Source organism: Trachypithecus francoisi, unplaced genomic scaffold (assembly GCF_009764315.1).
Source record: "Trachypithecus francoisi isolate TF-2019V2 unplaced genomic scaffold, Tfra_2.0 Lachesis_group4, whole genome shotgun sequence".
NCBI lineage: Eukaryota > Metazoa > Chordata > Mammalia > Primates > Cercopithecidae > Trachypithecus > Trachypithecus francoisi.
In genome coordinates, this window is record NW_022681469.1 from 27571439 (window position 1) to 27596599 (window position 25161).

The window sequence follows — 25161 nt, forward strand, 5'->3', positions numbered from 1 at the left end:
ATCCACCTTACCTCTGGACTTCTTGCTATGTGCTACAATAACATTTTCTTAGTATTTAGGCTACAAACCCTAGCTTTTACATGCGCCCAAATAGATCATAATTTATAAAGTGACTTTTACTATAAACTGTCATGTGGCTCAATTTAAAAGTAAAACTGTTTTCTGTGATTTATATATTCACCAGAGACCAAGCAATTTAGAGCATTCCCCCTAATCTTTCTTTTCTGGGTAATTATGAAGCTCAGTTATAACAAACCCTTTCAGCTTTCAAGACTTTTCAGCTGGCTTTAACTGGAAACCTCCATCCTACAGGCACAAATTTCCTTTCTTCTTTGCCTTTGAGACTTTTCAAAATTCTTGCAAAAAGTCAATAAATACTGTAAACACTAAAGCAGGGTAAAGGTTAAAAAAAATGCATTGCTTTTAGTACCTTGTTTTAATATAAAAGAACTTCCTACAGCTTTCACAATCTAAAAACAAAAAGTTGACACTGCCACATCCCAAATAATCTCCATGCTCCCTATTATTTCTAATTCTTGGAAACTCTTGCTAATAAGGCCTTTTGCCTTGGTAGGCTTGCTTTAGATATATAATTCAGCAAAAAAACTCAGCCTATTGAAACAATAATGACATTCTCATCTATAAAAATATGACATCCATTACAATGTTTGAAAATCTCAGAAACAAACTAGTAAATAAGAAATTTAAAGATGCCTGTGAACCATGTGAGTTCAAAAAATCATTTCTGTTTAAAGAAGAAGTCAGGCAGTTGCTAATATTTCTATAAGTCTATTTTTCACAAAAATCTAAAGCAAGAGATCAGAACAGTTAGATAAAATTAAAACTATACAAAAGAAATTAAAATATCACTAGGAGAAAGCACACTAAGAACTAGTTGTTAATAATTTTTAAACTATTTAACTAGAGTCTCAGGTCCAATATCACTTCATTTTTTTCCCTATAATTACGACTATACTAACTATATTTCATAGAGTCCTCACTGAGCACAAGCTGTTCTTTTCTCCAATAACAGTTGATACTCTCTTTTAAAAGCACATGATGGCCCAGCCTGGTGGCTCAGACCTGTAATTCCAGTGTTTTGGGAAGCTAAGGCAGGAGGATCATTCAAGGCCAGGAGTTGAAAACCAGTCTGGGCAACACAGAAATCCTGCCTACACACACATGCACACACACACACACACACACACACACACACAACATGATCTAAAAATGAGACTTAGGAAGCTTTTACCAAAAGGGAAAGAAATTTCAAATCTCTTGCCCAGAATTAAAAAGAAAACAAAACCCAAAAAATCCACATAGATTATAGTACTGCTGCCTAGTTATATGTATTTATATTTGATAAACTCAAACTTTTATCAAATTTGATTTTTCACCAAAATAGAGATTATACACAAAATAAATAATTTAAAATGCATGTATAGGTAAATAACTTACAGAGCATAAAATCCTTTTTTGACCATTCAAGAATGATTAGATCAAAAAGAATTTTTAAGAAACTAATTTCATCAGTTTGTCCAAATTCTGGAAAAAAGGCCAATATTATACCAGTAATAATATAATAATCAATATTAGGACATTGAACCAGTAAATATTTACTAAGACAGTAAAGCTTAGAGATAAAGAGTATGGATTTTGGCACCAGACTACCTGAATTCAAATCTTAGCTCTGTCACTTACTAGATACACCATCTTAAGCAAATTAATCATTCTCATATATTAAACGGAAATAACAACGATATTTACCCTAGAAGGTAGGTATGAAAATTAAATAAATTCACGTAAAAGGTCTAGGAGAATAGATGACACATTGTCAAGCTCTCAAGATATGTTACTTACGATGATGATGATAATAATGCAGTGTTTGGAAATGTACTTGACAGAAAATTAACAATCTTTTATGAAAAAAATGAAAAAGATAGCACCAAGACAAATACGAGTTAAGAGGAGGAAGAAGTGATTCAGTGAGAATATAATGAAAGAAGATACCTTGAAAGAGTTGGCTTTGAAGAATGCACTGGAACTGAATTATATGAAAAGGAAAGTAATCGGAAAGAAAATACAGCATACACAAAGGCACAAAGGCATTAATGAGCAAAAATTATGAAAAAAAAAGCATGTTTCAGAAAAAGAGTCTGGCAGTTGGGAAAGGGGAAAAAAGAGTGAGATTTTGCATTATAAGCATTACTAAGAAACAAAATCTTAAAGAGAAAAAAGGAAAAATCTTGCTATCCTGGAACACAACCCTACCTCCTAACTCGAAAGAAGCTTCCAAAAATAGGAAAAATTCACATTCAAAGATTAATAGTGTTAAAAAAGAATCAACCCAAGAATTATACAATATAAAAAGGAAAACAAATGAATTTTTTAAAGTAGCAAATGAATCTGATTCAACAGAAAAATGTAGCCATGCAATAGATGAAAGTAGCCAAATACCTTTCCACAAATAAAAAAAGCAACTCTCTCTATGAAACATGAGTACAGATTAGAGATATGAGCAGTTGGAAAGTAGACATCTAAATAGTTGGAAAAGAAACGGTAAGACACCAAAAGCAAACAAAAATTGAATTGTCAGAGACAAGAGAAAAGAGGAATGAACAAACTGAAAATATCATAGAACTGAAGGTCAAAGTGTAAGAAAGAGACACTAAAAATAACATAGTAGTGGAAATGGGATAAAGGGTTTAGAGAAGCTTAAAATATTAAACAGAAATGTGCAGTTAAAAAAGATAAAGGAGAAAATAAAAGAAATGATAGACTAAGGCAACATATATTTAATCGAAAGAAAACCAAAACAGACAATAGTTAACAGGGTTGCCACACTGGAGTTTCGGACAGCCTTGTTAATGTAATTACAAAATAATCTAAAACAAATATAAAATATTTAAAGTCAGAGGGAAAAAGATTATATTAAAAAATGGCAGTTGAAAATGACAGCACACCTCTCAATAGCAACAATGAAAGCTGATTAATAACAGTCGAATGATATTCAGAATGTATTTCAAGAAAATCAGTGTCAATCTGGAATTCTACATCTAGCAAAAATACCCTCCTAGAAAGGAGACAAAATTTTCAGGTCAGCAATTCTGAGAGAGTTGAACTGCATTATAGAAGAAATTCTAAAGGATGGGCTTATGGCACAGGGAACGAACATAATCTTAGATATAAGATTAAAGACACAAACAATAATGAAGAGAAAAAAACAGTAAATATTTGGGCAAAATTAATGAACAATTGCTATATAAGACTAAGATTTTATAGGGTCTTCGAACATGGTATCAAAATAAATGACAACAAAAGAGCAATCGACAATAGAATAATGAATTAGAAGGTGAGAATATGAAGCTGAAAGTCTACTAAATCCTCACATGGGAAGAGAGAAAAGGCACTGATCGGCCGGGCGCAGTGGCTCACGCCTATAATCCCAGCACTTTGGGAGGCCGAGATGGGCGGATCACGAGGTCGGGAAATTGAGACCATCCTGACTAACACGGTGAAATCCCGTCTCTACTAAAAATACAAAAAAAAAAACTAGCCGGGCGAGGTGGCGGGCGCCTGTAGTCCCAGCTACTTGGGAGGCTGAGGCAGGAGAATGGCGTAAACACGGGAGGTAGAGCTTGCGGTGAGCTGAGATCCGGCCACTGCACTCCAGCCTGGGCAACAGAGCGAGACTCCATCTCAAAATAAAAAAAAAAAAAAAAAAAAAAAAAGATATGCCATACGAATAAGAAATGAAAACAGATCTTAATACAATTTACACCTTTAAGCAAAAATATTTCTAGAGATAAAAAGGCACTTCATAATGAAAGATTTAATTCAAAATAATTTAAAATTTGTTTTCAACTAAAAACATGGCATCAAAATGTAAAGTTAAATTAGACCAACTATAGGAAACATACAATTTCATGATCATAGTGGAAAGTGTTAAAATCTTTCTCAGTAATGAGAATCAGAAAATTCTTATTGATAAAGAAGATTTGTGCAATATGATTAGCAACTGTGACCAACTGAACAGATATACAACACTGCTCCAACAACTACAGAATTCACATTCTGTTCAAATATATATGATATGTTTATAAAAATTGAATAAGCTGGGCTACACAGCAAGTCTCATTAAATTTCAAAGGAGTGGAAACACACAGGATATGCACTCTGGCCCCTATGCAATTATGCCAGAAATCACTAACAAATAAAACAACTAGTAAATCTCCACAAATTTGTAAATTAAAAACCACGGTTCTTTCAAAGAGCCATTTCATTTCATAATGAAAATACTAAACTGAACAAAAGTGAAAATACTTCCTAGCACAACCAAAGAACGAGAAGAGGAAATTTTATTTATTTATTTACTTTGAGATGGAGTCTTGCTCTGTCGCCCAGGCTGGAGTGCAGTGGCCGGATCTCAGCTCACTGCAAGCTCCACCTCCCGTGTTTACGCCATTCTCCTGCCTCAGCCTCCCAAGTAGCTGGGACTACAGGTGCCCACCACCACGCCTGGCTAGTTTTTTTTGTATTTTTTAGTAGAGATGGGGTTTCACCGTGTTAGCCAGGATGGTCTCGATCTCCTGACCTCGTGATCTGCCCATCTCAGCCTCCCAAAGCGCTGGGATTACAGGCTTGAGCCACCATGCCCAGCCGAGGAAATTTTATATATTTAAATGTATATAAGGGAAATTTTCAAAGTCCAAAAACTAATGAGACCCTGCCAAAATAACACAAAAACCTCCACACAAAGGTAACTTCAGGTCCAGTTGCCTTCACTAGTAAATTCTACCAAGCTACTACTCATTCTACACAAACACTTTTAGATTCCTGCCTCATTCTATAAGGCTAGAACTACTCAAACACACCAAAAGATACCAAAACACGACATGCACATTATAAGAAAACTGCAGACCAATATCTTACATACACAAATATATGCAAAAATACTTCATAAAAATGTGGCAGATCAAATACAATACCTGAAAAGAGTAAGACACCATTTTCAAGTAGGGTTTGTAACAGGAATACAAAATTGCATTAAAAACAGAAAATCAATGAAGATAATTAAATATACATATGCCTTTATAATGCTTTGCTTTGCCACGCTTCACAGGTACTGTGTTTTTTATAAATTGAAGGAAGTCTATGGATGCCGTTTTTCCAACAGAATTTCTTCACTTTGCATCTCTCTCACATTTCAGTAATTCTCGCAGTTTCAATGTTTTTCATTATTATATCTGTTACAGTCACCTATGATCAGTGATCTTTGATGTTAATAATGTAATTGTTTTGAGGCACCATGAACTACACCCTTATAAGACAAGGAACTTAATATATGTGTGTGTTCTGACTACTCCATAAACCAGTAGTTCCCCCATTTCTCTCCCTCTCTTTGAGCCTCCCTATTCCCTGAGATGCAACAATACTGAAATTAGGCCATTTAATATCTTTACTGGCCTTTAAGTGTTCAACATACAGCTCTCACTTTAAATAAAAAACTAGAAATAATTAAACTTAGGGAGGAAGGCATGTCAAAGGCCAAGATAGGCTGAAAGTTGACCTCTTGTACTAAAGTTGACCAAGTTGTAAATGAGAAGGAAAAGTTCTTGAAGGAAACTACAAGTGAACCCACGACTGATAACGAAAGCAAAACAGACATTGTTAATATGGAGAAAGTTAGAGTGGTCTGGATAAATTAAACCAGTCATAACACTACACTTCCTTAAGCCAAAACCAAATCTAAAGCATAGCCTTAACTCTCTTCAAGTGTATGAAAGCTGAGAGAAGTCAGAAAACTGCAAAAGAAAAGTTGGAAGTTAGCAGAGATTGGTCCATGAAGTTTAAAGAATGAAGCCATCTCTGTAACATAAAAGTACAAAGTAAAGCCACAAGTGTTGATGTATTATAGAAGATGCAGCAAGTTATTACTATCTAGAAGATTCAGCTAAGATCACTGATGAAGGTAACTATACTAAACAGATTTTCAATGTAGACAAAACATTCCAATAGACTTCTATTAGAAGAAAGTGCCATCTAGGACTTTCATAGCTAGAGAGAAGTCAATGCCTGGCCTCAAAGCTTCAAAGGACAGTGTGACTCTCTTGTAAGGGTTTAATGCTGCTAGTGACTTTAAGTGGAAGTCAATGCTCATTTACTATTCTGAAAAATCCTAGGACCCTTAAGAATTAAGCTGAATCTACTCTGCCTGTGCTCTACAAATGGAATAACAAAGCCTAGATGACAGCACATCTGTGTACAGAATGGTTTACTGAATATTTTATGCCCACTGTTGAGAACTACTGCTCAGAAAGAAAAAAAAAAAAGATTTATTTCAAAACATTACTGCTCACTAACAATGCACCTGTCACCCAAGAGCTCTGATGGGGAAATACAGGGAGATTAATGTTTTCATGCCTGCTAACACATATCCATTTTGCAGCCTATAGATCAAGGAGTCATTTAGACTTTCAAGAAAGTCTTATTATTTAAGAAACACATTTTGTAAGGCTATAGTTGCCACAGATAGTGACTCCTCTGATGGATCTGGGCAAAGTAAATTGAAAACCTGGAAAGGATTCACCATTCTAGATGCCATTAAGAACATTCATGATTCATGGGAAGAAATCAAAATATTAACATTAACAAGAGTTTGGAAGAAGTTGATTCCAACCTTATGGATGATGTGGAGAGGGTTAAAGACTTCAGAAGAAGAAGTTAACTGCAGATGTGGTAGAAACAGCAAGAGAACTAGAATTAGAAGTAGAACCTGAAGATGTGACTGAACTGCTACAATCTCATGATAAAATCTGAATGGATGAGAAATTGCTTCTTATGAACGAGCAAATAAAGTGGTTTCTTGAGATGGAAACTACTCTTGATGAAGATGCTGTGAACACTGTTGAAATGACAACAAAGGATTTAGAATATTACATAAACTTAGCTGATAAAGCAGCAGCAGGGTTTGAGAGGATTGACTCTAATTTTGAAAGAAGTTCTACTGTGGATCAAATGCAATCAGACAGCATTGCATGACACAGAGAAATCTTTTGTGAAAGGAAGAGCTCATTGATGCAGCAAACTTCATTTTTGTCTTATTTTAAGAAACTGCCACAGCCACTCCAACTTTTAGCAATCACCATCCTTATCAGCCAGCAGCCATCAATACTGAGGCAAGACCCTTCACCAGCAAAGACTGTAACTCACTGAAGGCTCAGATGATCATTAGCATTTTTTAAGCAATAAAGCATTTTTAAGTTAAGCATTATTTTTTTAAAGAAATAATGCCACTGTACCTTAACAGGCTACAGTAAAGTGGAAACATAACTTTTATATGCACAGGGAAAGGAAATAAAATTTGTATGACTTGCTTTATTGTGACATTCACTTCATTGCAGTGGTCTGGAACCAAACCTGCAGTATCTCCAAGATATGCCTATAATTAAGAACTACTGCACAATCCAAAAGACAAGAGTGGAGAGATTTTTTTTTTTTAAAGTAGGATAACAGAAAAAAGAAAGAAGCAGGGAAAGACAGAGGGAGAAGGGTAGAGATTTCAGGTTGAAACTTTATGACTACCTTATTAAACTTTATCCCTCCCTTATCTCACAAAAGAAAAATTCTCTTTCCATAGCAAAAAAGATAAGCTCAGCAAAGGGAGGTTTTTCAGTACAATCTCGACGTTTGAGTAAAACATTCCTGTCCCTAGGTGATTACTTTTGCCTACCATCACCGGATCCTGTACTGGCAAAGAGGTAGTAGCAATTATTGGTTCCGAAATCACCTATAATAAAATGAAATGTAAATACAGTGATGTTTCTAGACAAAGAAAAAGCCTATTAGAGAAATAAATACAGCCTTACGCTTTCTTAAAATACAGACAATACTTAAAGATCACAGTAAGTAATATACTAAAAATACTAAAAGTAGCTTTTGTATCCTCCATTACAAGAAGCTTGACAGAGATTCTTTTGATTCCCTAGATCTTCCTATTTAGCAGGCAGGAACTTCTTGTCCTTCTCTGCTATGTTTTTAATAGAGCAGAAGCCAAAAAACTCTGCACTGTTTACTTCCTTATTTGTCCAACAAATCATCATCAATGAGGTCAGAAGCAAACTGAACAACCCTGAAAGGAACGTTTATTAACTAACAGTGTTCCAGGCCAGTTTAGAGAGCCCATAGTATTCATAGTACAAAAACTATGATGTGGCTGTAAGTTTCAAGAATTGAGCAACTACTAATTTCTCTAAACTTGGTTCCTTTCTAGAGCCAAAGGATAAGTTAAGTCTCTGTAGATACTAAAACTGCACAAGATTTTTATCAACTAATCTTAACCAACTCAGTACGTCACTAAAGACAGCTTTAAAATATGTAACTGTTTTTAGCTTATTAATTGTATAGAGTTGCCTGTGGCTGTTGTTTTGCTTTCTCTTCACAAAATAATAAACGCCTTACTGATAAATATCTGAAACAAACAAAAAAGCTCTAAAACTACCTATGCCTCCCCCATTCTATGAGGTTAAAAAAAAAATACAGAATTCACTCCTAGAAATGGCATACATACATACATATATATATATATATACACACATACATATATACACACACACACACACATACTTTTATTGGTAGCTTTTCAAAGTCTGGTAAGAGATTAGTTATGTGTTTTATTTGTTTATACTCCAAAATATACTCAATTTCAAACATACCAATCATTTATTTGCAAGTATCATCAGTCAAGTAAGCAATAACAATGTACAAGGCTTAGAAGCAGATTTGTCATATTTTAAAAAGTGGAGCTCAAAGCAATTCATGTTAAGTTAACTTTACATTTATAAACTCAAAGAAGGCAGTGCAGGTCTGGTTTTTTTAAGCTACCCAATATCTAATAAATATGAATACCTAGTAATAGATGATAACTGTGATAAAATGAAAATGAGAGCAAATCACTGAAAAATGCATTATTTCTTATTTCTTCCTATAAAAGATGCACCAAATTCAATTCCACAAGTTTTATATTGTACAACTATTCTGTTCTTTGTCACTATGAAAGTTACCGTGGAAGATTTAAAAAAAATGTCATACTATAAGCAACAACAGAGTCTCTTTTTAGTTTAAATAACAAAACGCATCAGACTTTAAATATCCAAATTAGCGTTACCGTCCAAAGTCAATACCCTGGGATATAACATAGATGTTCAACTATTCACATTTCTTTCAAAGCCAGATTACAGGTCACACAAGAAAATCGGCAATTATATAGTATTCACACCACAACAAAGTTATTTTCAATACAAATCTCCTTGTTCCTTACATATAATTGCTTATTAATAACACTTTATTATCTAGCCCCCTCTTCTCCTCAAAACTACACTGTTAATAAATATTGGCTATCAATATCAAAATATTTTTTCTGATACAATTTAATGCTAGTTAATGTTATCATCTGTAAGTGCACGGTTTCCCAAGATGACAACTTAAATTTATATGTGAGTTCAAGTACATTTCACTTTTTAAAGTCTCATTACATCATGGATCTATTTTACATGAAAGAAGTCCCTAATCCAAAGAGGTAATAATCTTTAACTGAGTAAAAAAAAAAAACAAGAAAAAAAATTAGAATAATAACTGGCATAAGCCTATATTCTTTTTGAGAAACAGTTTCCTGTACGTACTTGAATTTACCCTAATAACCAATCTAAGTTTCATACCATTTACAGCTTTTTCAATCAGCTCTTCACAAGCATCAAAATCACCCTTCAACACCAGCTTGTCGTGAATATCTGTTAACATGGGATGTTCCAGTGCAATCTTGGTTTTCTTTTGCAGTGACTCAAAAGCTTCTGTATAGTTGTGTTGTCTGAAGTGTTTTAGGCAAAGGCGAATAGCTTCCTGTTCACGGTACTACTAGAACACAGAGTAAGTATGGAAAGAAGAGATTTGGTTAGATGATACTGTAGGAAACAGTTAACAACAGTAAAAATAACTAATCTACACTGAGCATTTACTAACACTATGTCCCAAGCAGCATACTAATCTGATTCATTAGGTATCATTATTTGGCTCTTTTAACTAGCAAAACTAAAACTTGGCCTGTTCCAATTAACTTGTCCAAGGTTACAAAGTATGTAGCCAAAAGTTATTAAACTAAACCTAATTCCAGATTCCAGAGTCTCAACTTTGAAGAAAGGGAGAACACCTATTTCTTTTTTTTTTTTTTTTGAGACGGAGTCTTGCTCTGCCGCCCAGGCTGGAGTGCAGTGGCCGGCTCTCAGCTCACTGCAAGCTCCGCCTCCCGGGTTCACGCCATTCTCCTGTCTCAGCCTCCCGAGTAGCTGGGACTACAGGCGCCCGCCTCGTCGCCCGGCTAGTTTTTTGTATTTTTTAGTAGAGACGGGGTTTCACCGTATTAGCCAGGATAGTCTCGATCTCCTGACCTCATGATCCGCCCGTCTCGGCCTCCCAAAGTGCTGGGATTACAGGCTTGAGCCACCGCGCCCGGCCCGAGAACACCTATTTCTTAAACTCCACTTAATATTGTAAAAATTATAACTCCATAGTGTCTATTAATCCCATTACAATGCAGGTACTGAGAGCACAAAAAAACATGAAATAATTCACATACAATTATACTATGCTTTCTATTTTTGGTTTTTAAGCTATTACTTGAATGACAAGTATCAAGTATACAGATACTTCAAATTTACAAACATGTTTTATGACTCAAAAATCATCAAAAACAGACTAAATTTATTTATTTATTTATTTTTGAGACAGGGTATTGCTCTCTCTCCCAGGCTGGAGTGCAGCGGCGTAATCTCAGCTCACTGCAACCTTCGCCTCCTGGGTTCAAGCAATTCTCCTGCCTCAGCCTCCTAAGTAGCTGAGCTTACAGGCACATGTCACCATGCCCAGCTAATTTTTATATTTTTAGTAGAGACGGGGTTTCACCATGTTGGTCAGGATGGTCTCGAACTCCTGACCTCAGGCAATCTGCCCACCTCGGTCTCCCAAAGTGCTGGGATTACAGGTGAGAACCACTGCGCCCGGCCCAATTTAATTGTTTTCTAAACCTGAACTACCTCATCTATTAAGCAGCTATAAAGTAGACATCTCAATTAACTGGAATCCAAAAAGCAGGCACTTAATTTATTAACATTTTCCCCTAATAGGACAGATGCCAAAAACACAATCTTATAAAAATGATTTTTTAAAAAAAATGTCAACTTCAGGAGTATGTTCTGGGGCTACGTCAAATTTCCTAAGTATACCACTATTCAAACAAACAGATGACACGGAAGCCTGTATGATAATCAAACAACAATGATTTACTTATAGGCATTACCCTTTAATGAGGCAAGAAAATAAAATGTGTTTAGGAAGATGTATAAGATCTGAAACACAAATCAGTCGATAGCTGACTTCTTAACTAACAAAAGGTCATTAAACATCTAATCCTTACACATTATAATTAACTATTATTAATTAATAACTTAATTAATTATAATTAACTGTAACTTACTCTTGGCCTCTAAAAAAGATTTATCATAACTACCTTGTTAACAATATATATTACAGTTATATTAAACAGCAATATTTTTTAACCCTGTTGACTACTTTAGGAGTCTAAATCACATCCACATCTTAAATTTTCCATTAGACTGCAAAACTATCCCACTAAAAACTATGTTTTAAGTATTTATATGAATACAAGTAAAAAAACCCAAAATTCAGAGTCAAATGGGTATAATAAAAGCAGACTGTGGAGCCAAACTGCCTGAGTTCATACACTGGCTCAAGCACTTTACAACTGTGTGACCCTAGGCAAACTATTTAATCTCTCTGGGCTTCATTTCTTCATCTATAAACTAATGGGGATAATAAGTGCACCTGTCTCATAGAGTGATAATGATAAAGTGAGTTATCAGGATCGCTTAAAAGCTGTCAGACTGGAAGTGCTTAATAAAACGTTAGCTAACTGTTGTTATTATTATTTTGAATATTTTAAATTATTCTCAATGAATAAGAGATTGACATATTTCTCCTTTTATAGCTATTAAAGTCAGGATTTAAAATACAGTCCTACCTTACTATACCAGTTGAGACAAGGTTGTACTACATCAGGATCATCAATGCCACTAAGTTCAACATACCAGATGCTAAAGTTAAAGCTGGGTCCCCAGGACAAGAGTGGAACTTTAAGAAGAAGAAATAAAAAGAAGAAGAAAAATATTAACACAGTTCAAATAAAACTTTAGCAAAGTAAAGGCACTATTCAACCTTATAAGGATTCATTCAACAAATTTTCTGGGCATCTTTTATATGACTAGTGTGGTGCTAAGGCTACAACAGTAAAACGAAATAGATGACCCATGCCAACGTAAGATTTCCTTAGTTAATAAAAACACTGTACGATAAATTAAAAATGTTCATATGTCTACCCCAAATAAATGCCACCAGAATTAGATGATTTAACAGGTAAATTTTACCAAATGTACAATCAGCAAAAAATTACTTCAGAATTTAGCCTACATCAGAACACTGAAAGAGACTGAAAGTTCAATTATTTATCAGTGGCATAACCCTGAAATCCAAATTAGAAGAAAAAAGACTTAAGGCCAATCGCAGCTATGAATACATATTTAAATACAAATTAAAAGGAGAAAAGTTGCAAAAAAATTCAATCAGATTTTCATTGTAACCAGATAGATCTCATTCCAGGAATGGAAAGATGACAGTTCAATAAATAATAGGAGCTATATTAATATAATGTACCACGTTAACAAAATAAAAGAAAAAACACATTTGGTAACTTTAATACATTATTATTTTTAAACCCTCAATGTATAAGCAATACAAGGCAATAAAAAATTTCCTTACCTACATTTTTTTAAAAAGCATCAAAAACCTTAAAAATTAAACCTAATGGGAAAATACTAAGTATTCCCACTCAAGTCAGAACAAGACAAACAGGTCCAATATCTCTACTATTCGACACTAATCAGAGGTCTCAGCCAGTGCAATGAGGACACAAACAAACAACCAAATTAAGAAAAATGAATTGTAATTTAAAGATGACCTGTCTACCTAAAAAAATTCAAGAGAGCCAGGAGCAGTAGCTCATACCTGTAATCCCAGCACTTTGGGAGGCTGAGGCAGGAGATCACTTGAGGCCAGGAATTCAAAACCAGCCTGGCCAACACAGTGAAACTCCGTCTCTACTAAAAATAGAAAAAATTAGCCAGGCATGGTGGCATGCGCCTATAATCCCAGCTACTCGGGAGGCTGTGGAAAGAGAATCGCTTGAACCCAGGAGGCAGACAGTGCAGTGAGCTGCCATCGCACCACTGCACTCCAGCCTGGGCAACAGAATAAGACTGTCTCAATGTAAAAAAAAAAAAAAAAAAAAAAAAAAAGATATATATATATATATATATATATATATATTCAATTGAAAAACTTTTCTTTTATTTGTAAACAAGGTAAACACACAAAAATAAACTTTTCCTATACCTACAATAACCAATTAGAAAATATAACTCAAAAAAGTCCTATTTATAATGGCAAAAAGCTGAAAATATCTCAGAATAAACTTAAAATACACAATATTTATAAGAAAATATAAAATTGTAGTGAATAATTGAATACATGAAAGAACCTACTATGTTCCTATATAGGAAAACTCAATGTTGTAAATGTGTAGTTTTCTCCAATTAATTATAAATTTAACATCATGTCAATCAAAATCCCAATGGTCTTTCCAGAGGTCCCATGTAGTCAAAACTATTTTTTTTTTATAGCAACACTAGTTATTTTTCAAAATAACTATTTTTCAAAATAACATAATAAACAGTTTTCTAGCCTTTTAATAATAGAACATTGCACTAATGGCACAAAAGCAATGGTGTGTAAAACTTCTGGCACCTTGGTACCAAACTAATGGCACCAAACAGTACTAGTAGTGCTCAGTAAGTACAAATTGCACTGTACTCCTCACCACCATACACTGGCAATAAAAATAAATAAATAAATATAAAATAAAATAAAATTTTGCCAATGGCATAGAAAATTTTATTAAACTCCCATCATTAAGTACACATCTTTTTAATATCCTGTGTGACAAAATGAGAATTGCATATAAAGCATTTTTGTTGTATACCAAAGCACAGTGGTTATCTCAAGGAAAGGACCTGTACAATTATTCAAGTTGTTAGTTTAAAAACCAATTTATTTTTCATGGGTTGCCATTTTATTCTTGAAAGAAAAACAGACAACCTATGATTATTTAGATTTGGGTATCTGCCAAACATTTACATGTCATTTCAAGGAAAATAATTAATGATATTTGCTGTCAAGGATAAAAACCAAGCTTTCAAGAGAAAAATTAGAATTTTGGAAGCTAAGTACCCACCACTGTGAGACTAACTGATTCCCAACGCTTAGATGTTTTTAAATGAGATTACTTGTGATATTAATAAACGTGATTTTTAAAATATTATATAATGAAGTGTTTCAACATTTGGGAGATCTGTATGTTTTCTAAATAACCAATGAATGTTACAAAATCACACCTGGGTAAAAAGTCCAAGATAGACCAGTGAATTTTAATGTAGCAATAGATTCACTGATGCAGTTTCAGAATCAATAATGCAACTATCTTTAAGAAACTAACACTTGGAGAGTTTTGATGAAGCATCAAAATAGAATATCCAGAATAGCTGACACCAGGCTTAATGATTTCCAATATCTGACTGAATAAGGAAGACATATGGGGTACAATACTTTTATGTATTTTTGTCATCTAAAACAGGGGTCCCAAACCCCCAGGCCCAAACCTGTACAGGTCCGTGGCCTGTTAGGAACCCGGTCGCACGGCAGGAGGTGAGCAACGGATGAGGGAGCATTTCCGCCTGGGCCCTGCCTCCTGTCAGATCAACATTGGCATTAGATTCTCAAAGGAGTGCAAATTCTACTGTGAACTGCACATGCAAGGGATCTAGGTTGCACACTCCTTATGAGAATCGAATGTTTGATGATCTGAGGTGGAAAAGTTTCATCCCAAAACCATCTCTCTGCCACACCCTGCCCCTACTTCTGGATCCATAGAAAATTATCTTCCACAAAACTGGTTGCTGGTGTTAAAAAAGTTGGGTACCACTGATATAAAGGAAGCTGTGTGAATAAGAACACAGGCAGTAGCAACCAGTCATGAGAATGTATGAAGTACTCCTGGGATATTTAATATGCCTTTGCTTATGTATTTCAAAAAGTTTTTTTTAACAAATATTAAATTATCATTATTGTTTCAGTGTTTATTTCTTTATGCAGCAGTGTCATTTAAAAGTTTATCTACTAAATCACATAGCAATAACCATCAAGTAGTATAAGAGTTAGAATAAAATATAATTCTAAACTCAAAAAGCACCAAGAATATAGTCTATATATGTCACCAGACATAAAATATTAGAGATTTCCAGGTCCAGGTCTCATTAAGAATTCATTTATTGGTCCTGGTGCAGTGGCTCGCGTCTGTAATCCCAACACTTTGGGAGGCGGAAGCAAGAGGATCACTTGAGCCCAGGAGTTCAAGACCATCCTGGAAACATAGTGAGACCCTATCTCTACAAAAAAAAATTAAAAATCAGCTGGGCATGATAGTATGCGCCTGTAGTCCTGGCTACTTGGGAGGCCAGATGGAAGGATCACTTGAGCCCAGGAGTTCAGTGTTACAGTGAGCTATGACCACACTACTAAATTCTAGCCTGGGTAACAGAGAAAGACACTGTTTCTTAAAAAACAAAACAAAACAAAACAAAAACCTTTTAAAACACTTGCAGTGAAATTTATTCTGTTACCCAATGGTCCAATAGAAATATTTCTAGAATAAAATTAGTTATAATTTTTAATACCTTTAAAGAATACCTTTAGAGGAAGGAGGTAAATCATGAAGTTATCTCACCAAAGGGCATCATATATTACAGATGAATAAACAATATAATTAATTTTCATGACTAAAAGGGAATGTAAAAAATGAGCAGAATGATGTCCACTCACTTCAAATGCCAGTGATTTTTGATAGCATTAACAATACTAATAATGCATATAGAATACTGTAAGAAATCTAAAAGTGAATTAAAGCTCCAGGCACATGTTTTTGTTCCCTAATAAAAGATGCCTCCCTCATCAAATAAAAGAACTAGAAACTCCTAATACATATCCCAAGGCTAGCAGTTTGTATTCTAGGATTCAGCCACCAGTTTTCCCCACAGGACTATCAGACATGAATATAATCAACATCCCTGTGTGTCACCTTTTTTCATAAAAAGGCCAGCCTGGGCAAGACAGCAAGACTCAGTTTCTACAAAAAAATTGTTTTTAAAATTAGCCAGGTGTGGTGGTGTGCTACTAGGGAGGCTGAGGTGGGAACATGGCTTGAGCCCAGGAGCTGGAGGTTGCAGTGAGCTCTAATTGTGCCACCTGAGCAACACAGCAAGACCCTGCCACTGCTCACATCTGTAATCCCAGCACTTTGGGAGGCCAAGGCGGGCGGATCACCTCAGGTCGGGAGTTCAAGACCTGTCTGACCAACATGGAGAAACCCTGTCTCTACTAAAAATACAAAATTAGCCGGGCATAGTGGTACATGCCTGTAATTCTGGCTACTTGGGAGGCTGAGGCAGGAGAACTGCTTGAACATGGGAGGCAGTAGGTTGCCATGAGCCGAGATCGTGCCATTGCACTCCAGCCTAGACAACAAGAGCGAAACTCCATCTCAAAAAAAAAAAAGAGGTTCTGAGAGATCCTAAAAATTCAAGATTAACTATTCTGAAATAGTGCATCTACTATTCTACTACAGATTTAATGACATAAGTATACTTAGCACAGTAACTGGCACATACTAAGTGTTCAATAATTGTTAGCTGTTATCTATTATTATTATATTAATTTTCCTCTTAATAGTACACTTCTAAAATGTCACTTTTCCACATGCTCTCCTAAAGGGCTTCCTGGACTTAATACTCAGACTTCATGCTCAGAATTCACACTACATCCAGCCAGAGCAAAAGCCGCTCTCTGAAGTCTCCACAATCATCCAGGCTGCAGATGACTCCTTTACAAAAATCCACATCTCTCCATTTACCAAAAACCAAGACTCCCCCTGAATCCTTCCAAGACCCTGTACCTCCTTTTGCCCTCACCTACCCCTGATTTCTTTATACAGCTGTTATTGTGACTATGAATCAGAATGTAAACCCTTCGAGCCATCTGTAACCAATACCCTTATCCCTCTCTACTTTATGTTTACTTTCCTCTGATCTAGTCTCCTGCTGAGGTTTCCCTTCCCAAACTTTAAGTTGCCCTCTGGAATCCAGTCTCCCAATTAATAACTCACCTCTGTTACTAAATTTTCATTTTACCTCTAGGTCTTATCTAAAACCAAGCTTCTTTCTAAAGCCAACTCTCCTTCTACACTAATTCCCATCAAAGTCCCTAAAATACTACATGTTAGAAGGCATGTAAACACAAGCTTTAAAAATATAAGTATAAAAATGCACAAAAGAGATATCCAAAATGAAATCATCTTCCATAAATGCACTCTTAAAACCACAGATCCACAAACTAGAACAGAACTCAAGAAAATATCCAATACAGCTACCTATCCTACCATTAGACAGAAAAAGCATTAATATCCTCATTTTATACAAAAGGTAACTTAAGAAAGTAAAATTTACCTGAAGGAAGGCAGTCCAATGATATCAGTTCAGCTTTGCTGGTACTCTGAATTACCCACAACAGATCTTAACACTTAACCCCTGCCACACAGTAGAAATGTGGGCTATTTTCCTTGTTAACAATTTATGACCAAACTTACTTCAATTTGCGTTAAGCAAAACTTAAATGAATAAGCTATATTCATTATAAATGAAAATTATTATAGTTACATGTCAATAAACAACTTGGAGATGATCTGCCATTGTGTTAGCCTTGCTTCCGTTCTCCTCCATTACTGTGAATAATTGAAGGCTGACTAAATTTAGAAATTGTGCCGTGTAGGCATTAACTTGTTTTTTAAATACAGCAAGATCTTTCAAACATGTCACTATAGAACACAGATGTAAAATACTCAAAGGCTTTTTTTCTTTTAAGTCAAATTCTAACAATTTACCTGAACCAAATAAATGTCTGTGCTAAATTACCACCGAGAGAGCTATACATCATTCAAGTCCTCTACTGGAATAACTTTTGAAGAAAACATGACAAACTAAAACTACTGACCTAACATGGCCTTTTAGTTCCATATTTTCCTTATATTACTTAAAACAAAAAGTTCTTTTTTTTTTTTGAGGCAGAGTCTTGCTGTCTCATCCAGGCTAGAGTGCAGTGGCATGATCTCGGCTCACTGCAAACTCCGCCTCCCAGGTTCAGGCAATTTTCCTGCCTCAGCCTCCCGAGTAGCTGGGATTACAGGTGCCGACCAGCGCACCCAGCTAAGTTTTGTATTTTTTAGTAGAGACGGGGTTTCACCATCTTGGCCAGGCTGGTCTTGAACTCCTGACCTCATGATCCACCCGTCTCGGCCTCCCAAAGTGCTGGGATTACAGGCATGAGCCATCGTGCCCGGCCTACAAAAAGTTCTTAAGAGTATGTTGGGAAAGGGTTGGGAAGCAGATACTGCTGACTGGTATTAACATCTTTTAGAGAAAAGTAAGACACACTAAGTTATCCATATATTAATATTCTAAATAGAAAATGGGCTAATAAGTGTCTACTATTATTTGGAAAGCTCCAATTAACATTTTGCCTAATACCATAAAACTAACCCTAGATCAAGTAAAAGACATCATTATGCCCTATAATTAAAAAGGTGATGGGAGAAACGGGTGGCTGTTGGTGAAAGGGTAAAAAGTTTCAGTCAAACAGGAAGAATAAGTTCTACTGTAGAACTTATCTACTGTTCTACATCTAGAATGAGATCTACTGTACAGCATAGTGACTACAGTAATAACAACTGAAAATTGCTCAGAGAGTAGATCTTAAATGTTCTCACCACAAAAAAACTTAAGTATGTGAGGTGAGGGATATGTTAATTAGCTTGATTTAATAATTTACAATGTATTCGTATGTCAAAACATCACATTGTAAACCATAAATATATATATAATTATTTGTCAATTATACCTTAGTAAAGCTGGGGGGAAATTTTTTAAGTGTACATATTCAAATACTCAGCAAAAAAGAAAAGAAAGGAGAAAAAAGGCTGACAGAGCTAGAAAAGGTTCCCATTTCCACTGCTTGTATACTTGAAATATAAAATCATAAAATTGTTAAAGCTATGCAAAGGTCTTTAGGAACTGGTAAGTCTAAATAATGATGAAAACATTACTCAGTACAAAAGAAGGAAATAACCGAAAGTTAAATTTATTTTTAAAATTTGCTTGCTCATAAATTCTTATAAGAAAATAGAATATAGGTTTTTATTTATATTTATTATAACAGAAATTATAATACTACTAAGTGACATATTAGAATCCAATTGTTCCAAAAACAGTTTCTGTATATAAGCAGTCTTTCTTAAGACCTCAAATATTCTTTTGCCCAACAGAACTATCCGAATCACAAAACAAAACGGCAGCAACTCTTGATAGATTGGCAAACAATGACTATGTTTGTTCCAAAAGAGTAATTATTCTCCCAAACCAAAATGTGGAATCTGGCTTTTATTATTGTTCTTCAAAGTATCTAATTCACTTTAATCCCCATATTAATATAATATTCTCAAAAGTATGCAACATGGTTATAAATTAGAAGATTTGTTTTTTTGTTTTTTTGAGATGGAGTCTCGCTCTGTCTCCCAGGCTGGAGCGCAGTGGCGTGATTTCGGCTCACTGGGAGCTCTGCCTAATGGGTTCACGCCATTCTCCCGCCTCAGCTCCCCGAGTAGCTGGGACTACAGGCGCCCATGCCCGGCTAATTTTTTTTTTATATTTTTAGTAGAGATGGGGTTTCACCGTGTTAGCCAGGATTTAAGTCCTCAACTTCCCTACCTTCTAAATAATAAATCCTAAAGGAAACAAAATCACCTGAAAAATACTCATTTTGAGGATGCATTATACTTTCTTAAGCTAAAATACTTGCTAAAGAAATACATGCCTTAAGGTAATATTTTTCAAACAGTGATTTATAACCTATCGATGGGTTATTAAATAAATGTAATGGGTCTGACCAGCATTTAACTAAAAAAATAAAATAAAATAAAAGAACATAACAGATAATAACCATAACATACTGCCTTAAGGATTTTATCAGTATTTGGTTTTAGAATACTATTGTTTTAGTATAAGTGATAAACCTTCCATAAAATTAAGGCAATTAAATCACTAGATCCCATAAAATCTTAGAAAACTTTCAAATGAGAAAACATATGGAAAAGATTCCACTTGAAATAACTGCCATTTAGTAATGAATTTATAAAAAGCAGAAGTCAGCAAACTTCTCCTATAAAGGGCCAAAGAGTAAATTTAGGGGGCTCTGTGGGCTATGTGGTCTCTTGCAACTACTCAAGTCTACTTCTGTAGCACAAAAGCAGACACAGACAATATGTAAACAAACCAGTGTAGCAATGTTCCCATAAAATTGTATTTAAAAAAACGAGAGGCCTGCAGGATTTGGTCTATGGGCTATAGTTTGCTGACTAATGATACTAAGAATTTGTTTCTATTTCCAAATGCTAAAATCTTACCTATTTTAATGAATCGACAAGGGAACATCTGTTCGTCAATTTTATGCTTCAAGGTGAATGTTTCTTTGTTATAATCATTCTTTAAGCCACTGTGGGAAAAAAAATAAGGCTGTTGAATCTGACTTCATAATTTAGTAAATGCACTAGAACACAAACTAATGCATACTCAGGTTTTAAGTTCAAACTAATGCTCAAAATATTATGACTAAGACAATATAAACAAGTAGTTGAACATGGGCATATAGGTCAAAACTAGCACATTCAAATCAACAGCATTATAACTGGATTCTCTTAATTATATGAGGATTAATGAAAAATGTTCAGTATTATAAAGAATATAGCTACAGTGCTTAAAAATGTGTGACAGGGCCTAGTGTCCTGAATAGATAACTGAATATAACAAAATTTTCAAATGGTAACAAGGAAATTAAAAAACAATTCACAGTCAAATCCGACAACTTAAACAAAACCACATATTAGAATACACCAAAGAATTCAGTTATTTAATTCTGAGATGCCAATGTTTCCTTTATAGTTCAACAAATTTTCAAAGCCAGCCTTACTCTGTTTAATAGCATCTGCTTTATCCTAAATAAAAATAAATGCATATCACCTCTCTACTTAAACACCTAGGATTGACATAAGGATTTATGGGAAAGTCACTCACCCTCAGGTTGCTATTATATTTTCTGAAATACTCTCATGACTGAAATAAAATACAGTATAGAGTATTTGCTTATATAAAATATTATGTTAATGGGCCATACCATATCACAAATACATTCTTTTTTTTTTTTTTGAGACAGAGTCTTGCTGTATTGCCCCGGCTGGAGTGCAGCGGCGTGATCTCAGCTCACTGCAACCTCCGAGTCCCAGGTTCAAGCGATTCTCCTGCCTCAGCCTCCCAAGCAGATGGGACTACAGTTGCCCACTACCATGCCCAGCTAATTTTTGTATTTTTATTAGAGACAGGGTTTCACTGTGTTGGCCAGGCTGGTCTTGAACTCCTGACCTTGTGATCCGCCTGCCTCGGCCTCCCAAAGTACTGGGATTACAGGCGTGAGCCACTGTGCCCAGCCATCACAAATATATTCTGAATTTCCATGGTTTCATTTGTCCATTCTATTAGCTATCTGATTTTTCATTTGCTGGGCAGCAAATTAACACATTCATTCCTGGTTGTCTAATATTATTAAAACTCAAATTTACTGAGCTCCTTCCAAGTGACAGGCATGCATCTTTCAATTTATAAAACATTCCTCTTTTTAGTCTCCAACTTACAGTAAACCACTGCTTCTGGATTAAGGCAATTAATCTTAGCATTTTGGATAGAGCCTGTATTTTTTTATAGCAAAGATTATAGCAAAAAATTTTATTAAAGCTGAAAATATTTCTGAAGTCATTAACAGCTCAAAAATACAATTAAAAAAGGAAGAAACAAAAAAGTTTGATTCTTCTTTGGTAAAAATATTAACTAGGGTCTGTTGGTTTAAAAAAAAAAAAAGAAAGAAAGCTAACTCAACCCACAGTATTAAACTAAGGCATTAGGAATAGAAGAGAAGGAATACTCTTTTCTCCTTTGAAAGAAAAACCAAACCATGCAGATTAGCTACAAAGAGACTAAGACTACATTTTGTTTAGAAGATAGCTCTCTTCCCTATAACCATAACTCACCTGGACAACAGCTCTGTCATATTCTCTTCATTCATGCCACCAAAGACTTTAAATTTCTTCAAATTGCAAACATGAGTTTTCTCATATTTTCCAAATGTGATATTCTGAACTATAGCAGGCCTTTCGAGCTTTAGAATCAAGTACTAAAAACAGAAACAAACAAATTTTATCCTCTTTTGTTTAAAACAAATGTTAGACAACTTTAAAACTATTGCCAGTTAACAGGAAAATGTATAAGGTTCATCCTTGTCCATCCTGTACTAGCAGATTTTTTTTTAAAGTTACTGAAAAGTACATAACAGCCTTTTAAAGGTTATCCCACCAGAACCACTTTTCACTCCAGTAGATCCCAAAAACTACATTATCCCCAACACTGCAGGTGAAGGGGGAAAAAAAGAACTAGTGAGATAACTTCTAATCAAAGAACGGTATTCAATAAAAGATATAACCAGACTATGCAAAACCAAATAAAACAAGATTAGAATACAAAAATAGCAATTACATATTCCTATGGACTCTACTTCAATAACTAAATCAATGTTTGAAAGCAGCACTAAAATTTTTAGATCTAGAAGCAAACAAAGATTTACTAATCAACCCTGCCAAGTTTACGAATTTAAAACCCACATCTACTCTAGATATGTCTAATGTAGCTTGTTTTCCTACTGCACATTGGATAAAATGGGATCAATCAAATAGAGAACAATTTACATCACGCAGATAGTTCTCTATTATAAAAATTAAGAGGAAAATCACGACTGCTTGAACACATGCTGGAAAAGCTATTCAGAAAAACAATTCAGATGTTTTGTTGGAGAGACGTCATGCTTCACGATATTGGATGATAAAGGTGGTAAGAATAAACTTGCTGGTCCTGCTGTCTCTTATCACACACAAAAATTAACTCAAAATGGATAAAAACTGATCCAACATCAATCCTTTAGGACTGAAGACCTGGCCGGGTGCGGTGGCTCACACCTGTAATCCCAGCACTTTGAGAGGCCAAGGGGGGTGGATCACAAGATCAGGGGTTCAAGACCAGCCTGGCCAACGTGGTGAAACCCCATCTCTACTAAAAATACAAAACTTAGCTGGGCATGGTAGCAGGTGACTATAATCCCAGCTACTCAGGAGGCTGAGGCAGGAGAATTGCTTGAACTGCAGAGGCGGAGGTTGCCGTGAGCCAAGATCACGCCACTTCACTCCAGCTTGGGTGACAGAGCAAGACTCCAGCTCGGAAAAAAAGAAAAAAAAAAAAAAAAAAAAGACTGAAGACCTAAATATAAGAGCTAAAAATTTAAACATCTTAGACAAAAACTACAGGCAAATCTTCATGACTTTGGATTTGGCAATGGATTCTTAGATAGGACAGCAAAAGTACAAATAAAATAAAATAAATTGGATTTCATCAAAACTAAAACTTTAGTATCAAAGGATACTATCAAGAAAGTAAAAAGACACCCTATAGAATGAGAGAAAATATTTGCAAATCATGTATCTGATAAGAGTCTGGTATCTGGAATATATTAAAAATGCCCTTACAATTTAACAACAAAAAGACAAACAACCCAACTTAAAAATAGATAAAGGACCTGAATAGCCCTTTCTCCCCAAAGTAAACAAATGGCCAACAGACACATGAAAAGATGCTTAACATCATTAGTCACCAGGAAAATGTAAATCAAAACCACAAAATACCATTTCACATCCACTAGGATGGCAATAATAATAATAATTTAAAAATGCAAAACAATAAGTGTTGACAAAGAAGTAAAGAAATTGGAACTCTCATGCATTGCTGGCAGGAATGTAAAACGGTAGATATACTGTGGAAAATCATTTGGCAGTGCCTCAAAAAGTTAAACAGAATTACCACATGACCAAGAGCATCCACTCCTAGGTATAAACCCAAATGAAGTGGAAAAAAAAAGAAGGTATATACATAAACAGTTGTACATGAATGTTCACAGGGGTACTGTTCACAATAGCCAAAAGGTGGAAGCAACCCAGATACAAAAGGTATCTGACTTACCCAGAACAAGTAAATGCATAGAGGCATAAAGCAGATTAGTGGTTGTGAAAAGCTGGGCTGAGATCGAAAGGGAGATACTCCTTACCGGATATATGAAGTTTCTTTGTGGACAACAAAAATATTTTGGAACTAGATGGAGGTGATAGTTGCTCAATTCTGTAAATGCACTAAATGTCACTGAATTATACAGTTTAAAATGGCTAACTTTATATTATGTGTGAATTTTACCTCAATAAAAAAAGAATTAAGTTGGTGGTGACAAGAATGGCAATGATAATAACCCTAATATTTTGTGAGCACTAACTTCTTATTTGGCACACTGCTGAGACTTTTACATGCAATAGCTCACTCACAGTAGTAGTGGGAGGAATATAGGAACACAGGTTACTCTCTTCATCCTCATTTTACAGATGAAGAAATATAGTTACACAGTTAATAAATGACAGAGTTGAGATCAAAAATGAGTCATCTGCCTCTGGCTTACACTGTTGGTTGGCTGACCCAACTTCCATTCCCACCCTAGTTCTTCCTAGATACCCTCCAGGCAAGGGTAGACATATGACAAAGATCAACGAGATGCAAGCAGCAGTTTGTAATGGGTTAATTTTTGCTTCCTGAAACAAATGCTACCTCCTCTTCTGCCTCTTTGCTATACGAACAGTTACAACTGCAACAATCACTGTGCAACCATGAAGAGAAATGACCAAGA

General features: G+C 35.1%; 1 protein-coding gene across 4 annotated transcripts in view; it reads right to left on the reverse strand.

The window, feature by feature from the left end:
• MKLN1 (muskelin 1) overlaps window positions 1-25161 on the reverse strand; it is a 392713-nt gene that overhangs the window by 90199 nt on the left and 277353 nt on the right. For 3 of the 4 annotated variants that reach the window (XM_033194309.1, XM_033194310.1, XM_033194308.1), the window contains 4 exons: window positions 22421-22563; window positions 20747-20835; window positions 12092-12201; window positions 9717-9909 (listed from right to left, as the gene is read on the reverse strand). In XM_033194309.1, the coding sequence (XP_033050200.1) occupies window positions 9717-9909; window positions 12092-12201; window positions 20747-20835; window positions 22421-22563 (535 nt within the window). Of the gene's footprint in view, window positions 1-9716; window positions 9913-12091; window positions 12202-20746; window positions 20836-22420; window positions 22564-25161 lie in introns of all 4 variants that reach the window. The other variant, XM_033194311.1, reaches the window with a different exon arrangement.